Source organism: Orycteropus afer, unplaced genomic scaffold, assembly GCF_000298275.1.
Source record: "Orycteropus afer afer isolate SDZICR_OR568_19922 unplaced genomic scaffold, OryAfe1.0 scaffold00051, whole genome shotgun sequence".
In the NCBI taxonomy this organism is placed as follows: domain Eukaryota; kingdom Metazoa; phylum Chordata; class Mammalia; order Tubulidentata; family Orycteropodidae; genus Orycteropus; species Orycteropus afer.
The window spans coordinates 7,502,996-7,518,015 of NW_006921638.1; the positions used below are offsets into that span (position 1 = coordinate 7,502,996).

A 15,020-nucleotide genomic window follows, 5' to 3' on the forward strand; every position below is an offset into this window, starting at 1 on the left:
AAGTAGATTGCCCAATCTTCCTTCTGAGGAGTGGCTGGTGGGTTTGAACTGCCAGCCTTCTGGTTAGCAGTCAAGTGCCTTAGGCACTACGCTACCAGAGCTCCTGTTATACAATGAAGACTCCTAAAATAAAATAACATTTTTATTTATTTTTTAAAGGCACTTATACTTACAACAGATTGAAAGTATTCTGGAGAGATGCCTTCTAATTCAAGGATTTTGTCCTCAAGTTTTTTAATTCTCTGATAAATATCTCTTGGTACTGGACCACCTAAATACATTAAAAAGAAATTCTGAGATACTACTGAATAATTTTCTCTCACAATTTTTATTCTTAAAATACCATGCAAAGACACTTACATGGGAAATATTTAAACTTAAGAAAATTAATGAACAAAAATAAAATAGAATGAAATCTTTAGCTCACATTTTCATATTGCACCCTATGGGACAGATTTATTTTATACCTCCTCCCTAAGCCTCATTTATTTTTCCTATATTGACAGGAGTTTTGTTTTATGTTAATTTCATAAGATACTGAAATGATTCCTATATAGAACAATTTCTGTTTCTGATAAGCTTTGGCAGTTACCCAGGAGGAGAAAAATGCACAGTGACAACTGACAATTCAATTCCATGGTTACAATATGTTATATCATTATTCTCCTCAATTTATATTTCTCCCTACATACCTACTCCTCCTTCAACCTGGAAAATGATGAAGAGGGCTTTACCACAACTCTGAACTAACAAACTTTCTGAGAAAGGAAGGGAGATGAAAAATTAACATCACACAAATTTCAAGTTCATGATTCTATCTAGAATCCTTTCATTTCTCACTAGGTCCCCACTGTGACCATTCTGGTCCAGAATACCACCATCTCTCACTTGACTACTATAACCATCAAAATGGTCTCCCTGCTTCTGCCTTTCTCCCAGATCTATTTTCAACACAGCAGACAATGATTCTTTTAAAATGTAAGTCAGATCATGTCACTTCGCTGCTTAAAATCTTCCAGTATCTTCCCATCTCATTCAGATTACAAAAATCACAGCTTACAATGGCCTAAATGGCCCAATATAATGTGGACATTCTCTTCACGTGCATATTACTCCAACCACCCTATTCCTTTTTTTCTGTTGTTTTTTAACCAGGGCAAGCTTTAGCACTTGCAGTTACCTCTGCCTCCATATTCCCAAAGCTTGCTGTCATCACCTTCAGGTCTTGGCTCAAAAGTCACCTCATCAGTAAGGCTTTCTCCCCTAAAATCCACTGCTGTCAAGATAATTCCACTTACTAGTCCTATCCCTCCTCTATCCTGGGACTCCTCATCCTTCTCACTTTTCTCCATTATCACCACTCAACCTCTGTATACTTCTTAACATTTATTGTTTATTTCCTCACTCTGATGTAAACTCCAAGAGAGCAGAGTGTTTTATCTGTTTTGTTCACTGTGTATGGCTATGCAGCTTGGGTACTGCACATGTAGGATACTTAGATGTTAGTTCACAGACTACAATGCCTGGCACATGGCAGATGCTCAATATTTACTGAATGAATGATTAAACTATCATTATATAATTAAGAATATCAGGAAATTTTTCATATCAGGTATATCAACCTATTAAATATAAAATTCTAGAAATATGTTTCTTCTTTAAGAATGTGTTTATCTCTTGATGAGTAGCAATTGGGGTTTTAAAAGCTTGCAAGTGGCCATCTAGATATAATGATAGGTCTCCCCTCATCCAGAGCAAAGAAGAATGAAGAAAACCAAAGACAGAGGGAAACAATTAGTAAAAGGGACCAGCACACCATGTGATCCTTAGCCTATATGACCATGAGACCAGAAGAACTAGATGGTGCCCAGCTACTACTGTCAACCACTTAGAAAGGTATCAGTGCAGAAGATCTTGGATAGAATGAGAGAACTATGTGGAACAAAGCTCAAAATCATTAAAAAAAAAAAAAGAAGGCGACCAAGTTTACTGGTCTGACAGAGCCTGGTGAGACCCCCAAGACTATGGACCCTTGTTACCCTTCAGGTCTGAAATTGAACTCACTCTTATGGCTTCCAGCCAAACAACACACAGGCATATGGGGTGAACATTTAAATCAGGTAGATACACTCCTGGGTGCTACTGATCAATTGTGGGAGAACAGAAGGGCACTGTTTCACAGGGAGATAGCTCAGAGGGCAGAAATGCATAGATAAGAGGTAACTACAGGGAGGATATGGGAAGAGAGCTATTACATTGTGGGGAATTGTAGTTAATGTCATGAAACAAAATGTGTATGAACTGCTGTATGGAAAATGAATTTGCTCTGTAAAGTTTTATCAAATCACAATTAAAAAAAGAAAAAAAATATTTATCTCAGGATCTTGTTTGTTCTTGGTAATAAGATAAAATGAGTAATTTATTCATTTGACTTTTCTCTTGCCACTCCCTTTACCTAGATCGTCCCCTGCCTCCCCTCCGTACCTTTCAAGATCTAATTCAAGCTTCACTATGTCAATGAAGTGTTACCTAAACCTCTTCACACGGAGGCTCCTTTGTGCTCCCACCATACCCTTCCTTCACAGTTCCTTTAACATTCTACTTCATTATTAATATGTGTCTCTCCCCTTATCAGATTACAAATTCCTTGAAGCCAGAGACTATGACTACATTATTTTAGTATCCCTAGTGTCTAAGATGGGAGCTCTGGTAACATAGTGGCTAAAGCACTTGACTGCTAACCAGAAGGCTGGCGGTTCAAACCCACCAGCCACTCCTCGGAAGGAAGGTTGGGCAATCCTACTTCCGTAGTGATACTGTCTCGGAAACCCAAGAAGGGGTCGCTATGAGTCAGGGCCGACTCAATGGCAAACAACAACAGTGTCTAAGATAATGCTTACCACATAGTATGCATTCAATAGGTATCTGTCAAAAAATTTACTTGATACTATTAGAAACCTAACAAACCAGTCAAATAATTTAGTTACATTTCAACACTATCTACTTCTGCGGAAGGAGATTAATTTTTAGTGCTAATCTCTCATTATCCTTAAAGACTTACTCGTTCTCTTATCTTCTTCCATATCCATTCAGCAAATACTCCAGCTAAACTAGACTCAGAAATTCCCTGAACAATATTTTGCACTTCTGTGATTTTTGTAGATGCTGTTCCCTTTTATCCTGCCTGCTGAAAAAATTACTACTAATATTCCAAGGTCTCACATATCAGTCATTTATCAGGTATACCATCCCTTGACATCCCCCTGAAGTCTCTGTGTCCTAACTTTGTGTCCCGAGTTTACTTTGCACTTAACTGAAAAGGTAAAATGAGCAATAGTTCATTCAACAAACATTTGAGCACTTGCTTTGTGCCAGGCACTGCAGTGGGAACAAAGCAATGAACATGACAGACATAGAACGTACTCTCTACAGGGAAGAAAGACGTTAAGGAAACAGAGCTGTAGTAACTGTTATAATGGAAGGGATGGAGTACTGGGTATTATGAGACTATATAAAGGGGAACCTCCACTGATCTTGGATCAAGAAGGAAAAGCATGGGTAAAGGATAAGACAGCAAAATGAGCAGGAAGTGAGGCACTCAGAGATGTGGCTAGCACTACGGGTATGGATTACACTATTTAAAATTATAACCCCTTCCCACCCAACTCCTTTCCCATCTTTCACTGCTTTTATCCATAGCCCTTTTCTGATGTACCATATTTTATAATTTATGGCTTCTGTATCCTCCAACAAGAATTTTTGTTCAGATGCATTCTCAGCATTAGAACAGTATCTGGCTTATAGTGGAGCTTAGTGTCCATTTGCCTCAGAAACCCAAGGAGGGGTCGCTATGAATCAGGTCTGACTCAATGGCAGATAACAATAACAACAACAGTATCTATTTGTTGAACAAATGAGTAAATACTAAATTTGGTATGCATTTACGGCCAAGAGAAAACCATTGAAGAATTTTTTTAGCTGGGGAGAACAATATCAGATTTCAGCTTTAGAAAAATCACTTTGGCTACAGAATAGAGAACGGTCTAGAGGAGGAAGAATAGCTGAAGACATCAGTTAATAAATACCCTTCTATCAGTGAAAGGGAGAGACCCTAGTGGCTTCAACCAACAGTAGCACCAGTGCAGGTAGACGGAGGTGGAGGATGATATTTAGATGACAAAATCAACAAGACCTAGTGACTAAATAAGAAGGGAGATGCAGGCTTTGTAACTAGTTTAAGATGAAGGTTTGAATCCCGGTTGTCACTTATTACTTTGGGCATGTGGCTCGGGCTCTGTGAATTTCAGCTTCTTTATCTGTACAGTTGTAACAACAGCAGCCCCTCACAAGGGTACTGTTCAAGTATTAAGTGGGCTCACACATGGATAATGCTTTCAGAGTTGCTGGCACTTAGTATTGTTTAATAAACGTCAGTTCACTTCTCCTAGAGCATTTATTTATTTATATGCTTAATTTCACTGACACATCCTTAAGGATTAGGATCACCTTTATCGACACATTGTATCTAGCACAGCAGATGGGTGATAGGAATGAGAAGTAGTCATGTTACAATATAAAACTGGTGGCAGGAAAAAGATTGTGTATGTTAGTTTTCAACTACGAATTCAATAAACTAAGAATATCAAGATCTATTTAGAATCTGTTCCCATTCTACTACCATGCTCTCAATTGGAAAAAGGGGTGAGAAAAGTGAAAGGAGAAAGAAGAGCATAAACAAGAACTGTAAATTCCTTGACATCAAAAATGTTTTGTACAGGCCAGGTGCTCAATGACTATTTGGTGATTAAATGAACTGTAGTTTCTTTAATCACTTGCAAAGGTACATTAGGGGGAACCACCCAGCACTGGACTTACCTGTCTGCAATCGCAAGTGAGCCTCAATATTTTGTAGTCGCTCTTCTACAGCCTGGTTACCACAATCTCGAAGCATGCTGTTAGGTTTATGACCTGACCCTTGAACTCCTTCAGGTCTAGTCTGTGGTCCGTAAGTATTCACAACTCTAGAAACTAAGTTAAGAAATCTTTGAGCTTATATAAATTTGCATCTCAAAAATTAGAAATTCTCTCTCCCTGATGTTATTTCTGTTCTGTGCCATAGAGCTGATTTCTACTCACTGAGACACTGTAAGACAGAGAACTGCCACATAGGGTTTCCAGGTCTTTTCTCCCACAGAGCGGCTGATAGGTTCAAACCGCCAGCTTTCAGTTAGCAGCCAAACACTTAACCATCACACCACTGAGCTAACAGACTTTAAATTTTTTTCATAAAGACCTTCTAGGAGTAAAGAAAAACAAGATTTTGTTTTGTTTAAAAATAAACAAATTTGGATGGGAATGTTATTTCTATTCCTGTTTGCTAATAATCTAGAATAAGCTTCTGTCTGTGATGAAGATACTGCGATGTGGTTACTTACCCTTCACATGACTTTTAAATCCGGGATAAGGGGTGAAAACAGCATCAGTTCTTGCACAACTATTTTCTGTGGAAAATTTAGATGATAACAACTTTAAATATATTCTTAACTTCACATGTATGAGATTTGATAAATTTCTAATGGTTCATATTAACAGTACTCATAATAAAAAAAATATAATTTTAAATAACAGTAATTAAATTGTCATCATCTACAAGATAAACTTTAGTGATTTTTTTCCATGCTCTAAAATGTATAATAATATCTAATCTTACCTAATTTTTAGATTTACATACACAAAAGGCCTCAAGATATAGTGTCATTATATAATTTTTAATGAAAACCAACACTCCTAAAAACCATTATGGTCTCTGGAGAAAACAGAAATATGTTCAAACCACTGACCTTTGGTTAGCAGCCAAATGCCCTAACCATACCACTGGAGTTCCTATGCATCATAGAGAATATTTTAATTCTAAGCCAAAGATACTCATATTACTTCATCATAGAACTCATTATTTTTACTGAATTATCTTTTTTAAAAATTCAGCATCTTTGACATTACTCACTGATCAAATCAGTGGATATATAATAAAAACTATATATTTAATACCTGTTTATTTCAGAACTCCAGAGAAAAAGATGGAGACTTCCATTATAGCATACCTTTCCATTTTACCTAGATTTCCAATGTTCACGTAAAAAGTCCCTAATTATAAAAGCTGGCTACCTCAGTCCATCTTACTCCTGTCAAAAATCCAATTTCGGAAAGAGATGTTGCAAAAATTCGTTTCATTTTTTTCCCCCCAACTGAAAAGCATAGTGGGTTTCTTTCCTTCCCCCCCAATTAAGTATCAATAAATACGTTTAATAATAAATAAATTTAAACCAAAGGGGAAGACTGGAAAGATAGTGACATAATACATAAACATTTCACAAATTATAATACTTAAAATAACATTAAGTAAAATCATACATTGGCAAAAAAACTTCCTACAAAATCACTCTTTGATTATTTTATAAAAATGGATTGTAAATCAAATACCGAAAGAAAATTCTTCTTTTCCCTAAAGAATTTTTTTTTCAACCCATTGTTTAGATTGTCAAATTGACAGGTATTAAAAGGACACACTAACACATTAATATACATTTGTATTTTTAAAGTCTAAATTTCCTTAAAGTAGTACTAGTGACAAATCAAATTGTGAATAAAACTCCAAATTCACCTATCTTTTATATTTAGATACAACACTCATTTTCCTTCTTTCTTTTAAAGACACCTTAAAATATGTGTAAAGGGCCATCACATCACCATTTTCTTTTTACCATTTCATAGGGCTGTGTTAAAAAAAGAAGATATCATCCATTCCTGAGCTATATTCCAAATATATAGATTAACTTGACCCATCAGTAAGAAATTCAGCATGGTGTGAAGACAGTGAATGTATGAGCGCTAGTCACTCTCCACAGCAATTCTTGCTAGCACTGTTTTCAGCCAGCAAGGGATTGAATGGGCCAAGGAATCCTGCTGAGCATTTCAATTCTTGTCAATTTCTATTCCCTGGTGGTTTATAATAATAGAGTTAGCAAGGAGAACAGAGGAGTAGCATTAATGACACATGTGCTTATTCCCTCAACAAACCCTTTCTCATGGGTTGCATGCAGTTGGACTGTAGTACCTAAGATTCTGCTACTGTTGCACCTGTTCTGAAAAACTAACAGGAACATATACCAAATTCAGAGGTATGCATGTATACCATTAACAGTGGAAAAAGCTGAACTGAGGACTCAACTTGAGGCTATATTATTTCATTATTAAAAGAATCAGTGTAGCAATGTGATGTGAGGCTCACCTGACAATTTTGTGTTTGTATTAATTAGCCAAGAGATATTAGAGAAAACAAGAAAAACATTCATTCTAATTATGAGCTCTTCTCCATAATTTTTTCCAAGTCCTTGCTCAGATTATTACTGTGATGCCCAAGTGTGATCTATGGCAGTGCTTTGCAGTATTTTGTATTCTGCAGCATACCTGCAGATCTGTAAAGGTACTACAGCATCAAGTAGAGAGAATCTGATGAAAAGTATGCACTATGAAAGAAAGGAAAAAAGAAGACACACGGCCTTCATGACACATGGGTTTTATCGTGACACGAAACATTTCAAACAGCCCAGGAGGAGTGAGAAAACGGCTCCCTCTTGAGGAGTATTAACTTTATTAAGTTCATTTTAGGTATTAACGTCACAGGTTCATAAGTACATTCATACACTTGAAATTCATTCGGCTCAGTTCCTTCTTACTAGTGAGACCAAACAATCCTGCCACTCATTCTTTACCTTCATTTTCTAAAGGAACTTTAAAATAATCTTTTCTCTGTGGTAAATATTAGCCTTTTTACATGAGCATTTACTGATTTTTTGTGTAACCAAAATGAAAACCATTTTTGCAACACAGTCTATTACTAAACTGAAGAAAAATATGCTACCTAGGTTCATAAATAAACCTGTGAAACAAATTTGTGTTATTAATTTTATTGCTTTTTAAAAACAAAATGAAAGATCAGAGCAACTGTGCTTAAAATCCTATGAAAATTAACTTCTAGGTAGTTACCTTGATTACAATCAATAACATTGCAAAATTCCCTGACGTTGTTTTCATTGATTTCAGCTTGCTTTCTTTCAATAAATGCAGATATCCGTCTGTCAATCTACAAATAACAAATATGTATATTTTAACAATTCAAAAATGCCAAGTTTTTTTTAAGTGCTCTCCACCCCCCAATAAAATTTCTTACTTCTGCTTTTCCAGCCTTTATTTGAACTGCTTCTGGATCAAAATGGATTTGTGTCTTTTTCACTTCTCCTAAATCACAATCTTTGGGCTTTTCTTCTTCCTGTAAGTCGCCAATGGGAAATCTGGCATTTACTTGATTCTCGTTGCCCGTTTCTGTTTTTCCTATCTCTTCAACAATGGTTGTATTCTCCTCTTTAATCAGAGGTTGAAGTTTTGCTAAAAGGGGCTGAGAAGAACACAATTCCATCTGCTGGGTTTCAAACTGATCAAGATGAATGATATACTTAGCATATTTATAGAAATTTCTGCTAAGTGAATGTAACATTTAAATATCAATTACTAAATATAAAAAGTTGGCATATCAGGATACATAAATGTGACTACATATAAGTGTTTGTTGTTCTCTGGTATTGTAACTATTATCATTTGCTATAAATTTGTTTTTAAAAAAGAAAGAAAACCTGAGGAAATTTAAAATTTTCTTTGAGGGAATCACTCTGTCATTCATCTTTTATTTTGTGCCAAATCAAAGCCTCAGTCTCTGGCATCCATGCCACTTAATTAACATGTCATTCAAATGCCTCCTCAGAACACTAAGGCTTAGTATTTTTCCTGCTTAACAGGAGAGCCAATGCTCTCACTCAGCAAAGCCCTGCATTATCACTATATCACTGGAGATTCTCCACTTGAAACTGCAGTTGGCCAAAGTGAATGAGAAAGAACAGACATGAAGTATATAGGTGTTATGCTGAGTGAACACTGAGGCTTTTCCCGACATGGCAGGATAGCTTCTTGGGTCATGAAATTATATTTTAAAAAAGAAAATGAACAAGGAACAACAACAACAAAAATCTACCAACATCCATAGATGAAAATAGGCACATATCACTACCCTAAGGAATCCTGTTGGTAGTGTGGTTAAGTGTCCCGCTGTCAACCGAAAGGTTGGTAGCTCCAATCCACCAGCTTTCCCTGGGAGAAAGATGTGGCAGTCTGCTTCTGAAAAGATCACAGCCTTGGAAACCCTATGGGGCAGGTCTATTCTGCCCTGTATGGTCACTATGAGTTGGAACAGACTTTAGCAATGGGTTTGGTTGGTTTTAGTTCACTATACCAGAGGGGGGAGAAAGGCCCTGTTGTATAATGTAAATTATACTACCTACCCCCCACCCCCAACACCAAACACACACACACACACACACACACACACACACACACACAAAATTAGGCCTCACTTAAGTTCTACAGCTCATTGTTTCTCCCTGTAAAACTAGGGTCAACTTTTACTTCTAATGTGAAATAGAAATTTGATTTTCCCCAAGTCACTCAAGTAAAGGAAAATGAATAAGGAACAAAAAAAAAAAAAGGTAAAGGAAAGGCTTAAAATAAATGTGGATTCCACAAATGAAACCCACCAACACTGATCAATGTTCCAATTATATTTTTCATATCTACAATTTTTCTTCCATTGTTTGTGATACCAAATATTCTTCTGAAACCTTAAATGCAGTGAACTGACCAATCCAAACAGTTCTTCCACTTATCTTTCTGACTTCACACATTTTGCCCTTTGATCAGCGATAAGCTACAAACTTACATCAATTATAATTGCAGAGATGCTCAATTAGAAACCAGCAAGGTCATAATACTGTTCAGTTATTGAACTGAAATAATAAATAATAATAATATAATATTGTAAATAACAATTCAATGTTGACTTTTGGTATAAAGAATGAGTTATTTAAAATTGTTAAGCAAAAGAAAGATTAAAATAGTCACTGGCTACTTACTGAGACATTAATGTCACAGAAATTACTTTCTTTTAAAAAACTATGCTGAAACTGTTTAATTGCAATAGACACTCCAGGATGTGTCATGCTGGGATAATGCCACTTCTTGAACCTCTGAAAGCACTCCATGAGCCTCCAAACTCACCCAAGGCATGGAATCATTATCATAGCATGACACACACCTGCCGTGTCTTATTGCTTAATTATAACCCACCATAGATGAACTGTATTAAATTTTCAATGCAAGTCTAGAATTGAATAGAAATGCATTCATTCAATTCTCATACCCAATGTTGGCCTATTGGGCTATATTCCTCTAACTGTCCTGATCACTATATAAATAAACAGATTTGGATCCAATCTGCATGTAGGTAACCTTTTATTAGTAACTCTAGCCACACAATGCTATGACAGAACTGACAAATATCCCAGCTTTAATTTTTGTTCTCAATATCAAGTTAACATGTCTAACAAGAAATTTACCTGTAAATATAAAACATGTTGCTCAAGTGCACTAAAGAGCAATGCAGGCTGGAATGCCGAGAGGCTCTGGAGCTTGTTCCAATCGATTGTAATTTTCACCACATCATCTCTGAGGTTAAGCTTCAAAAGGGCAAACCAGCAACATCACAAAAATTACATGATTAAGCTGGAGATCTGAGATAGTCACAAAAAGAAGGTTTCTATAGAATAACATGTTCCTATTTTGCTCAATGTTATCAAGTTTTTAATCTTACATTAAAATACTCTACCTAGTTATCATTTTTAAAGGCCAAGAAAGGTACAGATTTTCATTAAAAAAAAAAAAAAACAGAATGATATTTTGTTGTAATTCTATTCTGGGGTCTATGCAATGGGATTACCCTTGAAGTGAAACTGTCCACAAATGAAAAAGGTTCTTTTGATACTTCAGTATCTAAAAATCTTTGGATATGGTCCAAGATAGAGTCCTACTACTGCTAACTCAGAGCATTAGACAGAAGCAGCACAACCGTATTACTAAAATTCTAATATGTAATTTCTTGCTGTTAGAGAAATATGTATACAAATACAGACCTGAAATATATCATGACTCTAATGCCTTCAGAATCACATATTGCTTTCGACTTCTTTCAATTTTTAAAAATAATTTAAAATCAAGATTATTCATATAAATTATAAAGTATAGGGATAAATGGTAACATGTTTATCTACTTCAAATAAAAAATAAACTATTATTTAGCTGTGGACATCTGAACATAAATAACAAACACTTTTCCATAGTAGTGAAAATAATGGCTACAGCTTGGATGAAATGCCCAGATCTTTTGTTAAATGCTATTTTCTAGTAAGGTGTAAGGGCTCATTATATGAAAATTTCTTAGAAAATGGAAATGTGTGATCCTCATTAGAATAAAATTATATCCAGAAAACTATCAAGAACCTGAGTATAAAAATATCAAAATCAGTAAAAATTTTAGAGGGACAGCCTCTAGCTGTAGTGTATGCTGAGTGAATAAAAGTGAACCACTATAAACTTTGCCAGGGGCATGTGTTCAAAGCACACAACAAGGATATAATACAAAGTAGAATTAAGTTAAATATGTTAATTTACTAGAAGTCATTTATGAAAAATTTGTCATGCTTTCTACAAAATAAAGATAAGTGATACATGAGTTCACATATAGATCTTATAAATCATTATACAAAGAATCAAAGAGAGCCAAAGTATCCAATTAAAAAACACTATGAGAAAGAAAATTGCAAGATGGAAATTTACTGTCCTTTGAACATAAGACCAAAAGCATTTAAAGTCTGTATTAGGTAAGTTTAAAGAAATAGAAAGTTTTATGTAGGCTGTACGGGCAAAGATTAATTCCTCTTAATTTATATTACCTTACTTACTGCTTTTTATGAAAATTTTGTTAGAGAAGAACTTTTGTACGGAAGTAAACAACTACTATACTTTCACAGTCCTCACAGAGATCTACAGTTGAGTACAGCAAATTTATGAATATAGTTTGGAGGGAAAGCAGGCAAATCCTCAACCAAAGCATCAAATTGTCTAGAGTAAAGAGTGACGTACAGAAAATAAATCTGAATGTCTGGATCATGTTCTCATTTCAACAGAATTATGTAAGCCACTTTCAAGTGCAGTAAGAATACTTAAGTCTTTCAAGAAAACCATACAATAATGTCACAAATAAACTTTAAAGTTATCCTAATATGTTCAATTATCCATTCAACATACTCCCTATGCATTTTTACCCTATAAAATTTGCAAGAGAAAACCATTCACTCAAAAATCTATTAGTATGCAATTAATATAGACTATTTATATATCCATTTTCAGTAAAAATTTCATTAAAATAATAAGAAAATACAGGCTAACAATAAACATTACTTCAGCTTGGTAAAATGGCCTAGAAGCAAGCAATAAGGTTAAAATTAGCAAAAATTAGCAAATTTTTCTATCTGGGGTAGAAAATACTTTTTAACATTCAATTGCATGCTTCCTTTTGAGGAGAGCAAATAATACAATGGCATGACACATAATCCATGTAGTATAATAACCTACCCTTTAAATTTCTTAAACTTGTTGCAAAAGGAAGTAGTGGTTCCCCTGAGGTGATATTTTAAGTATTACAATACTGACTTTTATTCTTATCTTTAAATAGTATGTCTCAAAATATAAAGAGTATTACCAAAATAGCTAGCATTTAATTGATGACACAATTTTATTTCTGACACCTGTATAGAAGATCCTGTCACTGTGTCAGGTAAACTCACTAAATATTTACTCTAACCATTTTTGACAGATGACATAAGTAGATTTTAATTACATCTCTACCTATACCTACAGAACACCTGAATGTTTACAATTTTTAAATGAGTTAGAAAAATTCAGAATGCAGATCTTTTAAAAGTTTTAATCATTCTTAATGTTAACTTTTAAAATTATTCCATCACTGAATCAGAAACACTTTCTGTAAATAATAGACTAGCATAAACTTTTTTTCATCCAATCATTAGAATATGAATAAATTTTAAAGTTTCAATGTCCACAACATAAAAAGTTCTCTAACTTTTAAAGCATTTAAAAGTCTTGGGTTTTAAGACTAAAATGTTAATAATAATTAATCAACAGTTCCCAAGTCTTTAAAAACATTTTTTTGGTAAGTCTTTGGCAAACAACCAAGTTTAAAAGTTACATTCTACATTTTAGCAAATTCCATTAATCATTGTTCCATTATACCAAACTGAATGTTTAACTAGAGTTCTTTGTGGCTCATGACAAACATACCTGAATTTTTTTAAATACTGAAATAACTTTTTTAAAAATTGTCCATACACCCAAAGCTTTTAAAAACAATTTTCATAAATCAGGCACACACTTTATTTTCATAGGAATTTACCATTATCTTCAACACAGATGTCTGCTGTGTCTACTTCACTACACGCATTACTACCAGTCCCAGAACAAACTTTTATAGCTAGAAAGTGTTCCATCTAAGACATAAAAGAAAATATTTCCTTTTAAAAAGCAGGCAAATAAACATCTCTTCAGGTCGTTTTTCATTTAAAATTCGCTTTGAATTGTATACCATGAAACCAAATAGTGAGTTGATCTGAATAGAGTGTTAAGAGCTCATTTTCTTTCAAACCCAAATTTTCTACTATGACTTTTACGTAAAACTTCTTTATCAACGAATTAAACTAGTCAATATTTTAAAAAGAGTTGTGATGCAAACTTGTCAACCACGGGCAACCCATTTAACTGTAAGCTATAAATATTTTAGATTAATTCCTTATATTTTCCTCCTCGTTTGAAAGGATAATAGACGCAGATTACGTCCAAAAGGGAAAAAACAAACAAAACTGAGTCACAAGAGCAAATCAACCAAAGTGAGGGGAGGGGAGAAAAAAAGGTGGCGAGGGCGTTTTTCCAAAATCTCAGGCCACACTGACACCCAATTTCCATAATGAATGGGAGGAAAAGGAACACAGAGCTTCAGGCGTCTCCCGAACCCTTACATTTTCCGCATTCATTATCTCCGGGAACCGGGTTTTCATTTATACTGCCCTCACTCACTCTATGGTAAGACAGTTACAAGGCAATCTAGTTGGCAACCGGTCCCTGCAACTAATTCCGTGCGGCCATCCTCCTCCGTCCGACTGGAGGCAGCAGGGGCCCAGTTTCCTCCCCCGGTCTCCGCTACTCAGCTGCCAGTATATCTCAGGCCCCGGCTGCCCCCGCCCTTAACTAAAGGGAAAAAGGGGGGAGGGGCCAGATGTTTCCCACACCCTACTCTCCCAGGCAACTACTCACCTGTTCAGCCAGAGTGCGCAGGGAGCGAAAGGTTTCGCAGAGCACCTCTCGGGAGAGGTTAGGGCTGCAGCTCCGCTCCAAGCTGCCGTCACTGGTGCTCGGGTGACTAAGCTCCGGGGCAGCAGCCATGACACCTTCGCCAGCAGCCCCCACCACCACGGAGGTCCGTTCACAAACCCCTCCTTCCAGCTTGAGCCGCTTGAAGATGACGTAAATACACCGCGTCTCTTTTAGATGGTAGCTTTTGAGGAGCCACAATTTCCATGTGATTGGCAGGCACGGGCACCAATCAGGTGATCCACTGTAGCATTGAGCCTGGAATTGGAAGGCAGCAATTGCTGACCAGATGTTGTATTTGGGAGAGTAATTGCAGTGCGGGTGGTCAAGATTTAGTGTCAGGCACAATTGGTTTCTATTCACCTGGAGCAACTGAGAAAGGAGAATGAGAAATAGGAGGAGGATATGCAATGTGTGGCTAATTGCCTCCAGAAACAGCTAGCTACTTGCCGTAACACCAGAATTTGATGGTGGCTGGCTACCATTACTAACATTTTCATCGAAGATTCCATAGAGGAATCCTAATCAAAAGGGGGGAAATACAGAACAGAATTCTGTTTTTTTCTAAAGGCAATGGAAGGTGGATGAACCTCTTAAACTATTGCTGTGAGGTAAATCTTAAAGCAAAAATATTC

At 35.8% G+C, this 15,020-nt stretch overlaps 1 protein-coding gene across 1 annotated transcript in view; it reads right to left on the reverse strand.

Annotated features, from left to right (window-relative positions):
- Nucleotides 1–14,457, reverse strand: part of LOC103195094 (MAP3K12 binding inhibitory protein 1) — a 22,185-nt gene extending 7,728 nt beyond the window's left edge. The window contains exons 1-7 of the mRNA XM_007938559.2: nucleotides 14,329–14,457; nucleotides 10,503–10,622; nucleotides 8,231–8,455; nucleotides 8,047–8,143; nucleotides 5,436–5,501; nucleotides 4,876–5,028; nucleotides 174–271 (exon numbers count right to left, since the gene is read on the reverse strand). Coding sequence (XP_007936750.1) covers nucleotides 174–271; nucleotides 4,876–5,028; nucleotides 5,436–5,501; nucleotides 8,047–8,143; nucleotides 8,231–8,455; nucleotides 10,503–10,622; nucleotides 14,329–14,457 — 888 coding nt within the window. The remainder of the gene's footprint in view (nucleotides 1–173; nucleotides 272–4,875; nucleotides 5,029–5,435; nucleotides 5,502–8,046; nucleotides 8,144–8,230; nucleotides 8,456–10,502; nucleotides 10,623–14,328) is intronic.
- Between the last annotated feature and the right edge of the window lie 563 nt (nucleotides 14,458–15,020).